This window comes from Melanostigma gelatinosum, assembly GCF_949748355.1.
Source record: "Melanostigma gelatinosum genome assembly, chromosome: 8".
Taxonomy (NCBI): Eukaryota; Metazoa; Chordata; class Actinopteri; order Perciformes; family Zoarcidae; genus Melanostigma; species Melanostigma gelatinosum.
This window is the reverse complement of record NC_136641.1, coordinates 6,224,212-6,246,873: the sequence shown is the minus strand read 5'-3', so window position 1 is coordinate 6,246,873 and position 22,662 is coordinate 6,224,212. Positions and strand designations below refer to the sequence as shown.

At 42.5% G+C, this 22,662-nt stretch overlaps 1 protein-coding gene across 1 annotated transcript in view; it reads left to right on the top strand.

Annotated features, from left to right (window-relative positions):
- The first annotated feature begins 2,506 nt into the window (after window positions 1–2,506).
- ctnnbl1 (catenin, beta like 1) overlaps window positions 2,507–22,662 on the top strand; it is a 46,370-nt gene continuing 26,214 nt past the window's right edge. The window contains exons 1-11 of the mRNA XM_079273018.1: window positions 2,507–2,647; window positions 3,379–3,609; window positions 6,776–6,882; window positions 7,081–7,225; window positions 8,379–8,471; window positions 9,981–10,074; window positions 12,219–12,310; window positions 12,898–12,970; window positions 14,289–14,347; window positions 14,633–14,781; window positions 19,416–19,597. Of these exons, the coding sequence (XP_079129144.1) occupies window positions 2,618–2,647; window positions 3,379–3,609; window positions 6,776–6,882; window positions 7,081–7,225; window positions 8,379–8,471; window positions 9,981–10,074; window positions 12,219–12,310; window positions 12,898–12,970; window positions 14,289–14,347; window positions 14,633–14,781; window positions 19,416–19,597 (1,255 nt within the window). The 5' untranslated portion in view covers window positions 2,507–2,617. The remainder of the gene's footprint in view (window positions 2,648–3,378; window positions 3,610–6,775; window positions 6,883–7,080; window positions 7,226–8,378; window positions 8,472–9,980; window positions 10,075–12,218; window positions 12,311–12,897; window positions 12,971–14,288; window positions 14,348–14,632; window positions 14,782–19,415; window positions 19,598–22,662) is intronic.

Below are 22,662 nucleotides of genomic sequence, written 5' to 3'. Positions count from 1 at the left end.
TGTGATTCATAACTCAAATCATATCTAAGGGGAGAGAAAATCATTTGATTGCACCGCTTTACTTTGCGAGGGGAAATGATAAAGCCAATCGTTCATCCTCATCTATCTCTCCTTCTCTTTCAATGATAGCATTGCCACTCTGAATTTTGAGCACACTTATGTTGGCCTCCACAGCGTGATACAATCACACTGACCTCATGCGATTTAATGCAATCAGCCCTCACAGCTTGTGTGAAATTGCGTTGTTCTGTTTCAAAGGAGAAGGGGTAGGATTCTGTGGAAACGATCATACAGCGTCGCCCCGGAATAATTCTGCAGGGAAATGATGAGGCGATGTCATTTTGGCTTTTGGCTCCTTCAGGGATTGTTGAATGTGTTAATCATTGTATAGAGCAGAAAGGATTTGTAATAATGGAGGTTTCAAGGCAGCTGCAGCAGTGGAGGAAATTCAGAGTTGATTCCGAGGTTGCTGGTTGACTGTGGCGGGCCGTGCATTTTATACCTGGGCCTTCAGTGCTGTCCTGCAGCTGAAACACCACCTAATAATCTCATTGTGACGCGCAAGCTACGGTTATTTGTTTCTAGGGGTGTAACAATACACGTATTCGTATTAAACCGTTTACTATGAGGCTTACGAACCGAACAACACATTTGAATAATACTAGTGCATTTGGAAAATACAGAAGCTTAAATTGACTTACCAAATGCTGTTCACTTAAACTTCAACTTAAACTCCATCCTCCTTTCTTTGTTGACAAAGAGTATAATCCCACGTTTTTACTTGATGTCTTGCTGCAGTCGTCGTCTTTTGCTACGCAGGCTTCTCCACGTCTGATGAACACGTGTTTCATCATCATTGTTTAAATACTGGAGCTGTGCTGTCAGCAACACTCAACATTAAATCATAAGCCTTGCGTTACACAAAACCTTTAATACCTGTGAGCTCACCATCAAGACTCATTTTTAGCATCACAACATATCATTTGGGAAATATTGATCTGATTTGATCTAATTTACCATTTTTAATCAAAATGATGTTGTAAACTTCATGGAAATAAGTTCTTTCCAGTTTACTCAATAAAGGCTGAAGCTGCCTCCCTGTCTCTAGCCTCGGTATTTTCATACGCATTTGTATTTTTCATCCCTCTCGCTCTCTTTCACTCTCTTTCACTCTCTTTCACTGCGTGCCTCTCAGTTTCCTTTGAACAAGTGCTTCTTTCCCTCGTGTTACCCGAGACGTCAAGCTTGGCTGCTTGGCAGTGGCTTCCCTTTTAAATGTTGTTTCTATTGCTCCACCGTCACAGATCACTGGCCAGAGACTGGAGTGGCAATGCCTTCCACACCATGCACCGCTCATACGTTTCCCAATGATGCTCATTGACAAGGTGATTTTCTGCCTGTCTGGAACAATAAGACAGCTTGGCATATAAAGCTCTCCTGCAAAGAATACAGCAAAATTGAGCCATCGAGAGCAGGATTATATTATGTGAGGTCTGATGAGGAAACAGTCATGTCTTATTTTACCATGTATCATTAAGGAGATGTATCTCAGGATTGGCGAATAAGATGAAAGAATTTTGTTGCAGGAAAAACACTTTTTGTCAGGTTATATTACTTTGAGAACATGTTTGTGACACTATAATTGACAGAATCATTTCTGAAACGGTATATGTGTAGCTGTAACGTGTTACAAAGATCACAAAAACATTTAAAAGCTGTAGGCCTACTACTGTATATTGCAGTTGTCTCTGAAACTGTCAATCTGAACAGTTTAAACTTCACGAAAATTATATTTATCGCACAGCTGTATTGTATTATGTTTTACATTTATCAATTTGCCTTGTACTAATTATTATTCACACCCCTCCAGTCAAAACACTTGTAAATATATAAACACACATGTCACAAATAGCATGAATCCCTTCAACAGTATATGCGGACCCTCTGCCCTGTCTGCTATCCTGCTCTTGTTTTTGTCAGGGATCATTAGAGACGTGACACACATCTGGGCACATCTGTTCCAGCTGTTATGGGGATGTTATGGGGATTTTGCCCACTGCCTCCTGGCTTGTGCAACACGGAACTACTGCAGTAAATAAATTGCTTTGTTGTTGTCCATGCTCGTGTGTCTCCTCCTGTCACAGACCAAGACCCGATGTGACAGCTGTTATCTTCTGAGGCAAAACTGGACTGGAAAATCTCCAGATAAAGCATGAATAAACTACGCTGTTATTTGTTCACAGATATGTCAGGATAAGTAAATCCGATTTGAAATCTTGCTTGACGCACTTCTGTGCATATAATCTTGAAACAAAATAGATAATGTGACATTTTATTATTCTATTATTGAAAAAAATAAACAAAAAAGTGACTGACTTAATGTTTTTTCCCAGATTTACAGAAAAAAAAGTGAATGAGTTGAAATCACGGATGTACCATATCATGGGTATCAGGCAATGTTTACGACAGTGAAAATAGGCGGTTTACGGCAAGCGTGTGTGTGTATGGAGAGCTTGTTGTTAGCCGTATAGCTAGCTGCTGAAGTGCAACTTACGCTCTTGTTTCCTTCATGAGCTTGAGTAAAACATTCTTACGTTTAGGTTTTTAACCAGGTAACATGGATGTCGGAGAGCTTCTGAACTATCAGGTAGACATTTTATTCCGCTCACCAATGAGGAACTCGAATCTAGCTAGCTATTCTATCATTCTTGGGCTGCTTGCAATAGCATTGCTAGCAGTTACTGGTGGCCGCTAGCGGGCTTCAGTTCAGTCTCGTTATCTGCTTTGTTGTGTCTGTTTAAGTCAGTCTGTTAACTGCCAGTAATTTAAAGTATGTTGCCTTTGTGAAGCGCTGCACGATAGCAGACCAAGGTTTTATTCATCGATAAATGACGTTAGCAGTTAGCGTGGACAGGTGGATGTAACGTTAGTGAATGAATGTAGCTAACACTGACACTTCAGCTTGTTATAGTTGGCCAAACTAGTTTACATACAGACGCAGATAGACTTAACACGTCAACTGCTGCTGTGTGGAAGGTGTACTTTACTTATGTGAAACAAATAAGTAGATGAATATGATTCATGAAAGGTCCCGATGCAGTGTTTCCTGAACGAGCTTCTGTGGTCATGTTCTCTCTTGTTCATGGAGAGACTTCCGTGTGGGATAAAACGATGCATTTAATTGTTTTTCTCCAATCAATTATTATGCATTACATGTTATACAGAATATCTGTCTACTTTTAAGTTCCTCTACATTTTACTTGAGCTACACCTTGGTTGTCTCAAGACCTTCACAACATCCCTCTTTGTATTCATATCTCACCAAACAGACCAAATTCTTGTGTACGATCATTAACGTCATCTCCTTTGACCTGTCAGCCTGATAGAGGAGCAAAGCGTCCCAGGGGGGAGGATGGAGGAGCAGCGGGAGGAGATGAGGACTCCAGAGGGGGGAAGCAGCAGAAAGGGCTGAGTGCCAGGGAGCTGGCCAGATACCGGGAAGCAGCAGGAATGGAAGGAGGGGGCGACATGAGGGACACCGAGGAGCTGACTGGGGACAAGAAGAGGATCCTGGAGAAACTGATGGACCAGGATGAAGACGAACCTGAGGTGGGTACAACTATTTATGTGATTGTTACAAAATTGTTCCATTTGTTTCTCTGCAAAGTGCCATGTTTTTTGTTGTTCATAGTTTTAAAGTGTTTTAGTGTTGAAGTGCAGCACAATGTGTTCCAGGAATTACTAGTTTCCTTCACTGTCGGCTCCCAAAAAATGAACATGCGCACACATTATTTACATTATTTTCCCTCAGATTATCCACAGGTTCAAATTAAGGAGTCCAAGTCACTCATCAGTGTTCACTTGTTGCAAGTTGAGTAGAGTTGCAAGTACTAAAGCACTAGAACAGTGAACAATCTGTGGATCAGGACCAGGAACATTTCTTTGTGGTTATTTCAGGTCAAAAAGAACCCGTTGACACGTTATTTCAGTCCATTAGAAAACTGAACATCTATTATCGTGTTCAAATTATCCGACACGGCAGCCTTTTCATGGTGTCAAGAGCCACTGTTCCATAATGTCAGACAATTGTAATTTCCAAACCAGTTATTATCTCTCCAACACTTTACAGGCTTTTAAGCCATCAGGCAGTCAAACGCATTCTTCTTCCAGTGAAATGCTTTCACGCTCCCCCGATTGTAGAAAGGTTCTGGCTACTCTGCTCCACCCTCATAATTAGGGTGACCATAACTAAAGTCTTAGCACCGACCAGGTGGTATTGAAATTATTATTATTATTATTATTTCTAGAAATGTATTGCATTGTTGAAAGGCTAGTGGTGCTGGAAAACTCATGACATTTAGCAGACATTAGAAGTAGTGAAAATGTACATCTGATATGGGTCCTAATCACCGAGAGCAGGGGTCGCCAATTGGCGGACCGCGGTGCGGAACCGGACCCAGACGCTGTTGTATCCGGACCCAGGACCTGAAATCGCTTTTATTTTGACAGAGCGCTTCTATTTTAACCGGCGCTGCGCAGCTTTTTCAGCCTTTACGGAACTCGTTCAGCGATGCAGGACACGCACCGACCAATGCGTTGTAAATCACAACACGTGATGCAGCTCAGCGAATCAAATATGGGTATTCAGAGATGTACACACACCGGGGGGGAGAGACGAGGAAAGAGAAGGAAGAGCAGGAGAATATTGCGTGAGTCAGAAGTTATTTCACATGACGTTCTCCAAAAAGAGAAAAGTGGTCAAAGAGACCAGAGTCTTTAACCAGGAATGAACAGACTCTTATAGGTTAATTCTTCACACGGACATTTTAAAACCAGTGTGTCTCACATGTTTGGAGCCATGACGATAATTAAAAGCGGTAAATGAAGCGCCACTACGAGACAAAGCACAACTCTTTTGAACAAACGTACCCACTCACATCTAAATGAAGACACAGAAAATAAACATAAGAGCCCAAAATGATCAGAATCCTAACACGTTAATTCACTTCACAACAAGGATGTTAACAGAGAGAATAGAGCTGAAACAAGTGGATTAATAACCACAGATAAAGATCATGCTCACTAATTTCTCTTTTTAGAAGATGAGAAAAATATAATGTGGCTTTTTTGACATCACTTCACACCTGAATGAACTGAATTTAAAGCTGCAGGACAATTCAGTGAAATTAATTTATTCTAAAATGAATTACTTAATTTTAAGATGCACAATTTGAAAATTGAGAATCCTAATTGTTCAAATATAATTTCTTTATTTGATTTGACAGTTGTTGACTACACAGAGACGTTGTAGGCTAGGCTTCTTGAATATATTTATATATATGGCACTAAATAGTGCAAGTTAGATATTATTGAAATGTTCCGGACCTTTGCCCGAGGAGATTTCCTCAATCTGGACCTTTTTGGAATTTTAATTGAAGACCCCTGCTGTAGACCATGCGATTGTCATACAAGCATAAAGTTATGCAGTCTTTATTGCTGTAACTTAGTTTTCTTTTTGCGTTTCACATGTAGCCTGCATCAATCTGACTGGTGCTTCACCAAAGTGGCAAAAACATGATAAATGTTGCTGTTTTGCATATAATCCACACTGTAAACAGTGTCATTTTGCTTTTGACAGAAGCCATTTCACTGAATGGTGCACATTATGTTTTACATATGTTTTACATGTATTACAGATGTCCACCAGTAAAATAAGCAACTCAGTCATTTTACTGTTAGTTTAAACTCCCTGGTCACTTTGTTAGGTACAATATAATCGAATACAATCTACTACAACAGCTCAGATATGAATGTTTAGTTTTTGTAAAAAAACTTTCACAGAGGTGTTTATTCAACTATTTGTTTATTATGGACATTTAAGTTTGCAGTGCTGTACATGCATGCATCTATGCATGAAGCCATTCATTCACACATCGACACACACTTACGGAGTCAAACACATATTCATATCCTTTAATCCAGACCTTATTTCACTTTAAATGAGAAGAACATTTATTTATATATTTCTATGTATTATTTATAATCCATCCAGTTGAATTTGAAAACTGAGTAATAATTGTTAAAATATAATTGATGTGTACTTTATTTGATTTGACAGTTGTTGACTACACAGAGACGTTGTTACTACCATTAGGCTTCTTGAATATATTAATATATATATATATGGCAGTAAGTAGCGCGAGTTAGATATTATTGTAATGTTTCGGACCTTTGCCCAAGGAGATTTTCTCGATCTGGACCTTTTGGAATTGTAGTTGAATACCCGGGACCTAGAGCTATGATATTTGGTTGGTGTATGCAACATGTGGAGACAACAAGTCTCCTGGATGTTTACCGTAAACCCAACACAAAGTGGGCTATCTTGAATTTTACATATGATCAGATCGACTTCAGATTTTGTCAGGACAATCTGATCACCGTTACGATGAAAAGTTATAATAATCTTGATTTTTCGCCAAACAACCTTGAAATTTGCCCAGCCCCTATACTTCAGCCCCGCCCCTTTCACAACTCGTAACCCGTTTTTTTGTGTAATTGCATTTAGCAGAGTTCCTGTGTAGTTGTGCCTGGTCACGTCAACAGGCGTCCTGCCAATGCCCCCAACGTGAGAGGAGGTGCCAGGGCCCGTTCATTGCTGCTTGCAGCTTTAAAGTCCCTGTTATTGCAGCAGTTTCCTCAGTTAAAGGCTTTTTTCTTTTCTTCCCTGTTAAATCTTTTCCTCCGTTCTCCTTCCCTCTATGTTCTAATGACACAGGCAGAGCCCGTGGATGAGAGTTCAGTGAAGAAAATGATCTTGACCTTTGAGAAAAGGTCGTACAAAAATCAGGAACTGAGGATTAAGTTTCCGGACAACCCAGAGAAGTAAGCTCATTACTGACTCATTACTGCTCATTACAGCTCATTACAGCTCATTACTGTTCACTATCCCCAAAATTAAATGTATTAACAAAAAACAGCAGTCAAGCTCTTATAATAACCAAATTCCTCGACTGCACTTTAAGATTAATGGTAACATAGAATGCTAACATGATTACCAAAATGTCTTGCTTCTTAAACCAGGTTCATGGAGACGGAGCTCGATCTGAACGACATTATCCAGGAAATGCACGTGATCGCAACAATGCCCGACCTCTACCACCTGCTGGTGGAGCTTAACGCCGTCCACTCCCTGCTGGGCCTCCTCAGTCACGAAAACACTGATATCCTTTCACTTCTGAATGAAACTGAATATGTATATGTTTTACCTCTTTACGGAGATTTCCATCTTCAGTAGGAGCGATAAGGTTTGGGGCTGAGATCCACATACGGGTTAGCGGAGTCAGAACGTGTGAGAGATGGACTAACACATTGTTGGTGTGGTTGTATGTCTTCTCGTGGTATTTGTTTAAAAATAGGGAATATTGCCAGCCTCATCCTATAATTATGAAATGTATTTGTAAATTTTACAAAATTATACACAATTTACACGAGCCAATAATAGAGGGAACAGAGGGAACATTCAAAAGAGAATTGGGTAGAATTAAATAAAGTAGAGTGCAGATCTCCGCCAGGTGTGTCTGCAACGACCACTGCCTTGAATACAACCCACTATCTTACAGATAGTTGCTGCAGCAAAACATCAATGAATACAACCCACAGTGGGCGAACCCCAGGGCCTCGTAAAACACACTTCATTCACGCTCCAAAAAAGTGCCGATGTATGCAAGCAATCAACTTGAAGACGTCGTATAATACACTTCATGCAATCTTGCCAAATACTAAATTATACTCATCAAGCTGTCTTTTCCCCACTTCCACACGCAGCAGCAGCTGAGTTGCGGTGAGTTACTGCAGTGAGTGTACTGGGAGTTCTCTTAGCTGTGAGACAAACACGCTGTCCACTCTGTTAGCTGTTAGCCAAGCACACAACGTAAACCGTTATAGTGGGCGCAGAGGGAGGGGGGTCAAAGACGCTCTAAGCTGTATAATCACAAGTGACCCCTACCGGCTGTGGGCCTGTTAAGAGTAGAGGTTGAGGAGTCGGCAGGAAGTCAACTGCAATGTAAAACGGGCAATAAGAGGTGTTTTGGGAAAGTTTGAGTCGCCGCAACCACGAGAGGTGCTTGAGCATGCGGCATAACTGGCCCCCCCCAAAATATGATGCAGTTTGCTGCAGCAGAATGCGAGATTAGCCGTGGACAGACACAGAGGTGCACAATCACTCACTCATGGACGACTAGGAAGAAGAGTGCTGCTCTGCTCTATTTTTGTCCCTTTTTCACTCACGGCGAGTCCGACAGTGCTCTCAGTGTGCATTGCTAAATCGGTGGAGTCCTCTTCAAACACAGCTCTGTTGTCCTTAGCCTCAGCCACATGTTGCCATAGCAGTGGTGGACCTGCTGCAGGAGCTGACGGATATCGACACACTGCAGGAGAGCGAGGAAGGTGCTGAGGTACTCGTGGACGCTCTGGTGAGTTGAGTATTTACATCCGTCTTCAATGGTGTTGATGAAGCTGCACTTTGTGGACTGAATGCTTAACTTTCTAGACTCTGGCATCCAAAACACGGCACAGGGGGTTAATTAACAGCACAGACCGGTCCAATGGACTTGAATTGCAAGTCAACGGCTTGGGTCCGTGTTTACTTCTTGTCAGCTGATGTCATTCACATGCACAATTATTAGATGTAGAATTATGTTTAAAAACAAATTTATACAACAAATTGTTTAACTTCCGAAGCGTACTGTAATTTAACTCGGGCACAAGGGAGAAAAAAGCAATTTCAAAGTGTAATGTCAACCATATAATTATAGCTACTCCTCTCACACGTTTCAGTTGTCTAAAGCTTTTCCCTGTCACCCTCCAGCTGTGTCTGTTGGCATCAGCTCTATGTTTGGCATCTTCGATCGCTGTCTGTCCTTCTCTACTGTACATTTAGAGCCCTCTCACTCTCCTCTTTTTGTCACGGAGCCTGTCGTGCTGTCAACGAACCAGGAGGATCTTTGGTACCCCCACTGTGAGCTGACATTTAGAGCGACACAGACAAAGGCCAAACGACAATAATGTGCTGATATTCCTATAACGGAGGAAAGAACCGTGAACCTTGACGGCCGTCACCATGACACTTAATCAAAGAATCCTTTGGCCCGGCGACATCCCAGTGGCCTTCATCAGGGTAGTTGTTTCTCGCTACAATGAATGACCTGTTTTGTCTGATGGTCTTCGAGTTCTCTAACTACATATATTGGTCTTTAATTCAGTATTTAAGATAGATAGATAGATATGCACTTTATTTATCCCCAGGGGGAAATTTGTGATGTATATGAAATATAAATATTGTGAAGTATAAATATTATTTGACTGTGTTTGAGCACCAAGCATCATGATGTCAACAGAGTCTTAAGTAATAAATGCAAAAAAAAAAAGACAATTTTTTTTTGCAAAAGGCTTGGTTAGACCCATTCCTCTCTCCCCTTTGCTGTAAGCTCCAGCTCCTCCGTCCTTGCTGCCAGAAGGCCAGGTGGTATCCTTGATGAGATGAATCGAAGTGATCCACGACGGGTCTCCCGTGGCTCATAAATCGGTGTCGACTGTACTCTCCTTTCATCTGTAATAGTACTTTTATCCAGCCAGTCAGCACCCCGCGAGCTCTCTTTAGTTTAGAGTCTCCATAACACTTGGACATGTTCAGAGGAGCTCACACAGGAACCAAGCTTCTTCTGCCAGGACTTAGGAGCAGAGAACGTTTGCTTTCCATCCCTGCCGATGCTGCGTTCTTAAACATCACATCCTGTTGCAAAATATAAAGACATGGACTCACTCACATTTCATACTACACCGTAGTCATGAGGAGAGAAAGTAACGGTGCTTGGGTTGAGGGATGTCGGGTACATTTCATTTTTTTAATACAGGAAGAGCTTTGTAAGTGCAGAAATGTTTCAGGAGCCTGACTTGAACTTTTATCTTTTCTGTGTGTGCAGTTGGAGGGTCAGGTGGTGGCCTTACTGGTGCAGAATATGGAGCGGCTGGATGAGCAGGTGAAGGAGGAGGCTGATGGCATCTATAACACACTGGGTAAGGAAACGTTACACCAAGGCCTTCACAGGCCGTCTGTCCTGAAGCAAACTGCCATCAACATAAACAAATACCCTATGTAGGTTTTTATCCTCCAAAAAACTGAGTAGTTATGTTTTGTTAAACCTAACTAGTGCATGTTAGTCCCACTGGCTAGCTCATCTCCGCACGGTGCACATAACGGCACCCATAGGGCGGTTACAGCTAACGCTCACCCTCCGTTTCCCACCCAAGGTAAAGACTTTTAGCTCCGGCAGCACTGTTGCTGTCGTACGCACCGTTAGCTGCTATCTGCCGGCTCAGCATTCGCCATGTTGAGAGCTGTGTGGTGGCAATTCCTCAATCATGGATGTGCTCTGAATTTGGAATCTATATAATCTACACATACACGCATTTCAGCAGCAAAACGAGCCGCCAGTGTTCCTACGAGCAGCACGACCACAAATGAACTAAACCGGAAGACGCTGTCCATGCACGGCTTTGTGCCTCCATTTATATTCAGCGCACAAAATTCACTGCTCACTGCAGGTGCTGCAGAGACTCTTCTCTTTGGTTCTGTACGACACCTGATAATAAAGAAATACTTGGCATAAAGATAGCTGCTCATTAGCATTTCAATATTCGAGTAGGAGTAATTAATCACACTTGTCGTGTTAAGTGCTGAAACATGACAAGCCCCCCCCCCCCCCCCCCCCTCTTACGGTGTGTAGAGCTTTGGGCAGAACAGCAACAGGGAGTCCTCCTGTACTTGTGTTTGACATTAGACAAACTAACTTTATTGTATTCTTTAAGGTTTAACAGTTGGTCCCCCAGCTGTCTAGGTCTCCATTTCATTGTGCTGGTGGCTCGTGAACTGCAAACTGTTAGTTGTGGAGAATCACAATCGGTGTTTGTGGCAGCACTAACTGTAGACAGGAGGGGCCAGCAGATAGTTTGAGAAGTCACGGCCTCTGCATGAATTCCACTTTTGTGCCTCTCAGCTCTTTTATGTGTTGAATGAGTCTACTGAGATGATTCGTGTTTTTTTTTTTTTTTTTTTCTTCTTCGTTGCCAGATTGAGGCCGAGTGTCAGGAGGGCTGTTTAGGTGTGCGCATTCGGCTCTGTGTGCGAGTGTGGCTTATATCGAAAGAGCAGTGCTTGTGCAGCTTCTATTCAAGTTTGTGTGTGTTATCAAGGGAGCTCTCCAAGCTTGAATCAGCCTTTTGTCTGCCTTGGCTGCTCTCGGCTGTGAGCCTGCTGTCCACCAGGACGCTGTCTGTCTGCTCCCTTTGAATCACTGATGAAGGCCCTTCCTCTCTCTCCCTCGGCGTCTCTCCCGCTCTCCATCCTCTCCTCTGTTTCTTTCTCTCATCATCTCTCTATCAACTGCCACCCCTCTCTCCAAATGTTGCTCTTTTGTACTTTTTTCCTTTTTATTCTCTTCCAACTTTCTACCATGTTTGTTGTGCCGTTGTCACTTTCCCTCATTCCCTCGTCTTTGACTTGTCTTCCCACCCGTTTGCCTCCCTTCTGCTTTTCCTCTCCCTTTATTTGCCTCCCCTCCAGCCCCTTAGCTTTTCTTCTTCTCCTTCCCTCTTCTTCATCACCTCTCTCTCTCTCGCTCTCTCGGTCCCCTTCTGCTGCAGTCTGCTCTGATGGAGATATCATGTGGCAGAGACGGCTTTCTGATATAGATAATATTAGAAGTAGCTGGGACCGGACCCAGACGGAACTTCTATTAAAAAGATGACTGCTGTATTTCACAGTTCTTCCCCTTCAAAGTGTAGTTTCATAGCATCTGTGTATATGTTAACTCGAGACTGACTTTTGACGTTGATTAAAGACTATACCAACATAGAGAAAACACAAGTCTGATTAGTCTGCTTTTGGGTATTTTCACTTTCCTCTCTGGATTAATCATGCATCTCTCATGCTGAAAATTCCACGACATTTATTTCGTGGGGATCAGTCATGTCATGGCGATACAGATATGGATCCACCGTTTCAGATTGGTGCATCCAGACTTATTCGATCTCTGTCAGGAAATGCTCAGTCTCAGTGACAGCGCTGTCCACGTAGCTGGTCAGTTCATATTGACTCGCTCAGGGCAGACACTGACCATGAAGCGTTGAATTTAGATTTTCCGATGTCACGTCTTCCTCAGCGATCACGGAAAATATGTCCGAGTTCAGACCGGGCCTGTGCACCGAGGCGGCCCAGCAGGGACTCATGCAGTGGCTGCTCAAGAGAATCAAGGTGAGGATGTGGCAGACAATATCTGTAGAGCTGCAACGACAAGTCAATTATTGTCTTTACCTTTACTGCAAAACCCTCTATTCTACAACAAATTGCATGTCGTATTCAGTCTTCTAAAACATTAAAAATAAACTGTGGTGAGGTGATTCCACCCATGCCCAGCTCACCATGACTTGGTTTACATTAAATTCTACTTTGAATCATATTTAAAGGCTCACTACCAGTCTTTATGGTGGAGAGTATTGTACTATAGCTACATTTACTCAGTCATTTCCGAAGCAAACACATTTTCAATTTCGTTATGAATAATGAAATGTTTGGAAAGGTTCTTTTTTTTTTTTAGCTAATGTTAATTACTTTGCAGATAACTTGCAAAAAAGATGTGATCCATAAGATAAAAGATTGAAAAGTATAAGTTGTTATTGCTTTACACTACCACCAAATACAATTTATGTGGCAGGATCTCTGCTTATGGTAAAAAATATGCATATTTAGTTGTAGAATACAAGAGTATATTTCCTTAAACTCTGGAGAACAGAGTTTCTTAAGATGAGTGATAATTGGAATTTGGTCTCGTTCCCTCTCAGGCAAAGATGCCGTTTGATGCTAACAAGTTGTACTGCAGTGAGATCCTGGCCATCTTGCTGCAAAACAATGACAGTAAGTGTGCCTCGCTAAATGCTTTGTGGCTTCCAAACGATGTTCGTTTATCTTCCACTTCACCTCTCAAGCGTTCTCAAACCGACACAAAATGCACTGCTCCTTCATTCGCTCTTTGCTTCCTCTATTCTTTCCTTTTTCTTGGATTGTTCTTATTCTCTTTCAACCTTTCCTCCGTCTGTTCTTCCCCTCTTGCCGCTTTCCTTTTTGTGTCCTTTCCATCTCTCTTGTTCTACTCCCACTCCTGGAACTCTGTCTCAATTCAGTTTCCTCTTCCGGTCCCTTCCTTCGTCCTTTTCCTTCCTCTCTTTTTCCTGACCTTTTTCTTTTTGTCATTTTCTTCAATCACTCTTTGATTTCATATTCCATTTCATGTTTCCCTTTGTCTCCTTTCTTCCAATCCTCTTTCTCCCACTCCCTCCTCAGTCCTCCTGTCTCTCTCCTCTTCTTCCTCTCTCCTTGTGTATTTGTCTTCTCCTCCTGCCATTCAAATACAAAATAAAATTTCACAAAAAAAAGTTATTTTTTTCTCAAAGGAAACTCGCTGCCATGAATGATGTTCCCGATTATATTACTGTCAGTGTCTTGAAGTAAGAATAAGGCGAATCACTCGACTCGTATTAGGAAAATTACAACGTCATTGATGTGCTAATTTGAACGTAATTATCGCTTCCTGCTGTCAAATTCGACTTTAAGCTCCACTCGGAAGGGTTTACATGTAAGAGTATGAACCAGTGCTGCTGCCACTGAGAACAGCATCTCAGCCTTTACTGATGAATTATCCCTGAAGATTCACCACATTTTTCACATTACATTCTACTTTAAGTCATGAATGCTTCACTGCCTAGAGGAAGTCGTAAAAGCAAAGCACAAGATATTGTAAACGCGGGTGTATGTCGCTCCTCTTCCTGATGTCAACTTACAGGATTTCTGGGTTCTGACAACCTGACATTGAAGACATTTGGGATTCACAGCCTTTTCAAGCCACTAGGAAGATGAATTGTGTAACTTTAAAAAAAACATTTGAATACTGCCTAGATGGATTACCTTATATATATTTTTCAGTGCCCTCATTTTCTCTCTGAGGGTCCTTGGTAGCTGCTGTGTTTATTGTTCATGCTCATTGAATGCCTTTGTAGCGCTTCTGTCATTCCCTCCCTCTATGTCCTTTCCTGTTTTTCTTTCCTTCATGTATCCACTTCAACCTGTTTTCTGTCCTCTCTTCCGCTCTTTAAATATCTTTAATCTCCCTGTTGTCCTGTTACTCCATTTTTATCTCTTAGCCCTCCTCCGTCTGCATTTCTTCTCTCCTCCACAGATACCAGAGAGTTATTGGGAGAGATGGACGGCATTGATGTGTTGCTGCAGCAACTATCTGTAAGATTTAGCTTTCCCTCTCTATTTCTAATGTGCTTTAGCTCGCAGTCGTTTCTCAAACATGAGCATTTCTAGACCAAAGATTTAACGTGAGCAGTATAAAGCCCGGTCCAACACAAAGCCAATTTTTAACCCTACTTTCAGCCTCACTATTAACCAAACTCATACATATTCGAAGCAAAAATACAAATTATAGCTCTCTCGCTCTCTCGCTCTCTCGCTCTCTCGCTCTCTCGCTCTCTCGCTCTCTCGCTCTCTCGCTCTCTCTCTCTCGCTCTCTCTCAGGTGTTCAAGCGCCACAACCCGTCCACAGCCGAGGAGCAGGAGATGATGGAGAACCTCTTTGACTCTCTGTGTTCCTGCCTCATGCTGCCAGCCAATCGGGACCGCTTCCTCAGAGGGGAGGGGCTTCAGCTGATGAATCTCATGCTCAGGTGAGGCTCACGCAACTCACTCCCAGGCGACTCTAATGTGGGAGCGTTGAGTGCATGTGTCCTTCCACATGAAACTCAAACAGTCCCGTGGTCACACAAGGCAAAAATTCTCTTCAATTTTAGTGTGAACACTCCGTACCACATAAGTATGTATCCACCTTTGTCTGTACCTTGATTCTTTGTTCGTAGCAGTTTTTGCTTTTGCGCTGTCCTTGGTGGACACATTTGTGCAGGCTATTGTGACAGTTAAAGAATACTGCTCAGCAAGTATTGATGCTGAAATGGGCGCCTGATAACAGTGCTTGTCAGAGAGGTCAAACATTTTAGGGATAATCGCAGACTGTGTTGTTAATATTTAATATTTGAAAAGCCAACATTCTGGCAAAGTTAAGTCGGAGGTAAAAGAAAATATTTGTTGCAATACCGCAGTTAATAGGTTTGTGTTTGCAAAATCTTGCACGACGTATGAACTGTGTTCCCGGTGTAACGTTAACCTCCTACAACACACTGGAGTGCTGCTGTAACACAGTTTACAGCAATAAGTGCTTCGGGGCTATTCTCAAGAAGCAAAATATACAATGCCCCCCCCCCCATCCCCCAGTGCTTCCTATGATGTGAAAATGTGAACACTCATAACAGTTTGTGGCTCAGCACAGAACAGTACGCCTCTCTGCTGTCTTGCCTGGCGAGACCGCCAGTCTAATCAATCAACAGTTCAGAGGTGTGACCTTAAGAGTCATAAAGACGCATTCATGAATCCTGCACAGCCTCTGCACCCCTGCGCCGATAATCACATCGTGGAACACGTATTTAAGGCGGATCAATATCTCATTATTAGATGCAAAAAAAACCTTTTCTGGTAAATCATCCACCAGGGAAACAGAACAAGAAGACAGAGGGAAAACAAACCAAGATAGGACTTTTAGAAACCAAGTGTGACTTTGTAATTTTTAATTTCTGATACCTTTTAGAGATGCGAATTTAGAATATTTTCCATGACTGATAGCCGACCTGTTAACTGATGACAGCAGTGCCTTGCACGCGTGGTTGCTGTGGTTGAAGTGCCGCCCAGCTGCAATGACAACCAATGCACAATAAACAGGCCAAATCCAGCTGCACTGTGAGTCCCCAGTGGGAGAGCAGCCACGGCGTTGCGTGCATTGTCGCGTGAAAACATTTGCAGCAACTTTTCCCATTAAGTCTTCACGGCCGCGATCAGTTCAGCTGTGTGTCCGCCTGGCATACACTGTCAATGTTTTGGCCAGTGGATTGCATGCATGGCGTAATGTATGAAGTAACATAGCAGGGCAATGTGTCACAGTTCCTGTGTGCTTGCCACTTGCTGATTAAAGTGAAGAGTGGCGAACCCGGAAGTTAGCGACAACACTTGAGATGGGCTGATCTTTGAGGTGGACCAACTGTTCTCATTTTTAGTGACAAGCGACTCTAATGTTGCGACTTTAATGTTTTGTTTTTAACTGATAGCATTAATCGGTCAGAATTCTTGTCTGTTAACGGTTAAACGGTTAATTATTAACCTAATTCCTATAATTTTGCCCAATACTTACATGGTCTTTAGGATGCAGAAATAACAACATGATAATGCCGATTTGCAAAAAGTCTGACTTCATGCTTTGTCAGAACTGTCCTAAAAAACGACAAGCAAACATCTTTTAAAATGCTTGTTTTCTGAATTGAGTTTGGACCTATCGGTGCTACGCTATGCTAACATTGTAGCTGCTCCATCAACACTCAAAATGTATGAATATCAGGTACTATCGTAGAGTTCAGGGTGCATTACGAACTGGAGGTGTGGTGTTTGAAAGGTGTGGACTTTGATGGTCTCAAGAAAGATGCTATTATTGAGTTGCATTGTGGGAAATATAGGATCCAGGACTTTTTAGAGCTTGACCCATACCAGAGACTAAAAGTTGATATATTTGTTCTTTTTTTTAACCTTTTCTCTTGTGAGTACCCCAACTTAATGGTGGCGCAATACTAAATCGCTTTAACTCATCACAGTCCCACGTTTTGCCACCATATCCTTCTTCATCAATTTTAACATTCGGTTTCATTATAGTGTTCATGCAGCCCAAAAAACGAATACAAAAAAACAAAACAAGAGAGCAACGTGATACAAAAAAAAAAAAATCATCTCCACTCACTGAGACACATTTATTGGTTTTCCATCAAAAAACTCCATTTCAATTCCGACCCAGCCTCTTCAGCCTTGTGCTCCATACAGATTGCACACCTGGTGTCTTGATGAATTCCCAGCAGAGTTAAATGTTTGCCAGACTAGACGCACACAACTGTGATTTTTACAGACGTCTAAGAACCGTATCGACAGCTCACGGTGAGCATAGCATTTTAGAAAGTATCTCCAACATACAGCTTCCCCGACCTTTTTAAGGGGGTATGTCGACATTTTCTGATCAGTCAGCACAGGTGATTCAGTCACTGCTACTGTCGTGCCAGCACCCACGAGACATCGACGACGGCATAGTTTGCGGCACCAGGACGCTGAGTTAAGTCACCTGTCTCCCAAACTGAATTGCCTAGTTTCCTTACGGAAAGTACACTGTGTATCACCCCCCTGCCCCCCCCCCCCTCTCCCTCCAACTGGCCCCTCCAGCCGTCCATCATATATAATGTCTCTGTCTGGAGAACCAGACTCAACTGCCTGAAATATGTGTCCCTCCTCTGAGATAAACACTGTCATCTGTCATTGGCGGGAATGGAGGAAGTGACACGGTGACAGACAGCTACATTTCCCGAGAGGAGGCGTGGAGTGTGGGGGGGGGGGGGCGGTGTAGACATGAAACAGTTGGTGCCTGTTATCCTGCCAATGCTTTGATGATGGAAAACCGATGTATTTAATTATGATTTATGTGTTTTGACAAAACATACATTTTGAGTTGTGGGTAAGAGAACATTTCTGGACATTTCTCATATGCAGTATGCTGGACTCTGATGGGCTGACAGTATCAACACTGCTTGTGAGATTTGATCATTCAAATAATCACCTGAACTTCTGAATTGCCATAAGATTTAAGTAATCACTCGTGAAAAAAAAGAGTCAAAAGAAGTATTTCACTCTGTGAAGCTGCTGTAAGAAACGTGCAGATGGAAATACAAGTGTATCAGTTGTGTTTGGGGACCGAAGCAACTATAAAATATGAATAGTACAGCTGCGAACAACGTCATCAAGGCAGTGCCGATTTGTGACAGAAATACAGTAGGGCTGGGCGATATGGCCTAAAAAAAAAATCTCCGATTTTTTTACAAAAAATCCGATTCACGATTTAAATCGATTTTTTCCCCCACAAATTTTTGCAGATGACAGAAGCTGTTGAAAACATTTTTTTATTTTATTTTGTGATGATTTTCCCTCGTAGGTTGATAAAAATAAAGTGCAAACAAAACCTGAACATTGTAGAAAGGTGCCTGTAGTATACAAAAAGTATTTGGTCACTCTTTTGTTTCCCTGAATCATTTAAATATAAAATTAAATTAAACATAACATTAAATGGCATTAAATAGTAGCCTTCCATTGTAAACAACTGTGCAAATGTAACTTTTTACACTAAGCTTTTCTAACTGAATACACTGATACAAACACAGCATGAAATAAAATGTATGTGACCCTTTAACATTCACATTTTCAAAAGTGCAACATCTGATCTAACATCAACATAACATATTTTGCACAGTAAATAAGTGCATGTAAACAAAATCAAGTGCATTCACAACATAACCAACAGTATTAAACAGTAGTGCATGTTTTTTCTAAATATTTTTTGCCAGGAAGACGGCATCGCTTGTGCTCCCGCGGTCCTGCTCCCTGCTCAGGGCGCAACGCTTCTCCCACTCGGCGGCATGCCTCTGTTTGAGGTGCTGCATTAAATTTGTTGTGCTGCTTGATTTTGTAGCAATAGCTTTTAGACAGACCTTACATCGTGGTGCTGTTTGTTCGGTGTCAGATGACATGAACCCGAACCATTTCCAGACCACCGAAGACACATTCTTCCCTCTCTTAAGAACGAGAGCTTCACTGCTGGCCGCCATTGTTTTCGTTTGTAAACAATGCGCGCGCACTCAACTACGGGAACCCAACGGGGGGGAGGAGTGGGGGCGATTTTCTCGATTTTCAATAAAACACATCGCCTTAAAGCACACATTCGAATTAATCGATTAAATCGATTTATCGCCCAGCCCTAAAATACAGAGTGAATGGTTTGACTTAAAGCTAGTTGCTAAAGAAACCTCTTACTTAAAGCTGCTCCAGGGAACTTTAATTTTGTTGGTTTTGGCGATCCCTTCAGACAAAAGCGAGCACCAGAGTCTCTTCAGAAAAACTCTTTACTGCAGCAGGGTCCGACAGACACAAGACAAGTACAGTAGGCAAGGGTTTTTTATTGCTCTGCGATAGCGACTGCCATGGCCAGAAGGCATTATGTATGCGTGTTGTACGTCCATCCGTTCTCGTGATTGCGATATCTTTGGAACGCCTGGAGGGGATGTCTTCAAATTTGGCTAAAACACCTTATTGCAAATATGCATGTTCTTCATATCTATTGTATTGAAACAATAACTAACTCTGACTTCGGCATTGTCTCCTCTCTCTGCTGCAGAGAAAAGAAAATGTCTCGAACCAGTGCGATGAAGGTCCTGGACCATGGGATGATTGGACCAGAGGGAGCAGATAACTCTCATAAGTTTGTGGACATCCTGGGCTTGCGGACCATCTTTCCTCTTTTCATGAAAACCCCCAAGAAGATGAAGAAAGCCGCCGCTTCAGAGAAGGAGCATGAAGGTCAGTCGCTAATTAGAACAAGCCGAACAGCAGATGCGATTTCTTCATGAAAACAGCAATCGGCTGCAAACGTGTCACTGTGTTGACCTGGTGTCGTAGTGGGACCCGTCGGGCCAAGCAGTGAAAGCTGCGGCGTGACATTATTGCAGTGTTTTATTTATTAAATGCCATCGGCAGCAATTAAATGTGACAACAAACGGATCAAGGAAGTAAACCAATAGAAATAAAACTAACAGGGTATCAAGATACCAGTTGCTTGAAATCAATGGCTTCCACACAAACACTGAGATTTTATTACGATGAATCTGGATTGCGGACGAGTTCAAGCACTGCAAAATTGGCAGCATTTGATTAAATACTAAAATGCACTCATGCCTTGTTGAGGGTGTGAATCTTTTGGTACAGATTGAAAGGCTCCATGCGACATGTTATTGTAACTTTATAGCGATATGATAATGCCTGAGGTGTAGATGTTGGGGCTTTCTAACACTCCAAATCTCATCATTTGTTCACTGTTTGTTCGCTGACTGTGCTTATTTAAATGATTGCACTAATCGCCGCTGATTCATTTCTCCCCCTCCTGGTTCTCTGCAACATGCAGTCACACCCGTCCCACGCAGACACACTCCATCCTAATCTGCTCGTGTATCACAGTTCGCTTCGTCTTCGGCCTGTCAGTTTACACTATCAATCCAATCTTGATTGATTTTTTTTTCCTGCCTGCACTCTCGGGAACGCCTCTTGTCTCCGGGGGAGAAATGGGAAGAGCAAACGAGAGCCAGTGAGAGAGAAACAGAAAGGATGTCCACGTGATAGAGGGTGAGAGAAAAGAAACGGAGAAGAGAGTGAAAGAAAAAGAGGCAGAAACCCCGTCCATCTCTCTGCTCTTTGTTCGATTACCCACCTACCTAAACGTGGATCTCTTCCTCTCTCTCTCTCTCTCTGTCTGTATTAATTAAGTTTGATTCATCCAGCGGGGCTTCCCAGCCCTGCAGCAGAGAACAAATTGTCTTCCATTGTGTCCCGTCTCACCCAGCGACCGGATGAATTAACCTTTGACCCCCCCCCCCCCCCCCCATTGAGCAGCAGAGTAGGGAAGATAACCCGTCCTAACCGTTAAAGCTTCTCCCCCCGATGTGTTGAAGCTGCGGACACACACTTAAAGGATGGGCTTTAAAAAGAGAGGTGGAAATCCATCCCCAAGGATCTTTCTCTCTGTGAGGTTTGGCACGTGTGGTCCAGCTTTGTGCTTGTTTCTCAACCAAAGCATATCTTGAGAGGTACAATATGATGACGTATGATGAGTGGTTATTTGGAGAGGTGATTATCGGTACGATGCTGGCGTCCGCTGTTGTTTGTTGACGCCTTCTGCTTGCAAAGGCAATTTAGGATACTTCAAAGCCAACTATGTAAACTTGACTGTAATTTCCACATAAATATAGACTAATTCTTTACCAGCAAATATGTCCCAAGACATCTCGTAGCCCAGTTCCTGCAGACGGCTTGGCGCCTTGTCACCTCCAAATCACTAAACCAGGCATACTGGGCTGCGCTGTTATCAGCTGCACCGACAAACAACCTAAACTTCAGGGAGAAACTAAAGCAAAGTGTCTGTTCTACGGCGTTCATTTGAATACATCCTCGTGAAATCCTCATGTTCCATCTAAGACCACGCTCTCTGCATAATGTCTCCGAGCCAAGAGGAGAATTCCACACACATTCATAGATTGCTCAGACAGTGCAAGTAATCGGTGCCATAAATAACACCTTTCCAGATGTAATACTTGATGACATCACACATCTGAGTTTCAGCACTAATGGAGTTTTTGAGGTATGATAAGATAATCCTGTATTAGTCTCACAGTAGGGAAATTAGAAGTAAACAAGAGGCATCAGCAAAAAAGCAAGCAAGATATGATAAAAAGGTAATTGAACACTGACGATACTATAAATAACCACAAAGTAAGAAATTTAATATAATAGCAGACCGACTACATGGTTGATGTTTACATATGATGTTTACATATATTCTTGTACCATAGGAATAATATATATATATATATATATATATATTAGGGGTGTAACGATACGCGTGTTCGGTACGAGGCTCACGGTTCGGTACGCACGATGAACCGAATACGTTTGAATAATTTTTTTTATTTTTTATTAATTTTATTTATGAACCTTTATTTAACCAGGTAGTTAAAAATCTCTTTTGCAAGATGTAAGTAACAATACAAGATGTAAGTAACCATACTTTTTGAAATGTGTTTTTTCCATAATTAACTCAGCCCGTATAGGCTTTCCCATCATTAGTCTCACAGCTATAGGCGGGATGAGATGCCCGTCATAATATCAGGCGTATTGAGTGAACCCCTCTTTCTCAGTCGACTAATTGAAAATGCCGTGAATCGAGTGGTTCTCCAAAATAACACAATGACACTGGAGATGAATTAGCCATCGGCGGCTTCAAACAAAAGTAATTAGGAGGCAGAGGCCTCTCCGTCCTCCGTACACTTAGCGCGTCTCTCTCTCCCGCTCACTCCACGGCTCTCTCCACGGCTCTCTCCGTCGCGAAACCTCGTTGCATAGATTGATCCCTGTGAAATCCTGTCTCAAGTAGACACGGCGCAAATGACCGGGGATTGCCGGGGCCACATTGGCATAATTAATAGAGACATTGTAAGTGGACAGAAAGGAAGAAGTAGAAAAACAACAAGAAATTGCATTTCTCCGTCCGTCGACATTCCTGTCACGACACTGCCGTTCACCTTGTTGTTAGGGTGTCAGGTTATTGTTGCATGTGCTCCGACATTACCACTTGAAACAAGGTTTCGTGTGATGGAAATTGGTGGCAGCCGGTTGTTATATTTAGGCGGCTAATGATGCGAGCGAGTGAGCGCGAGAGTGGGAGCAGGAGTAAACAGCTAATTTACATGGCGAGGCACAATAGTCATAGCTCTAAAGAGTGCGCTTTTTTCTTCATGTGCTCGGGCATGTGGTTATTTGTTTGGGGGAAAGAGAGAGAGAGAGAGTGCACAAGAGGAGTGAGAACGGAGGCCTCT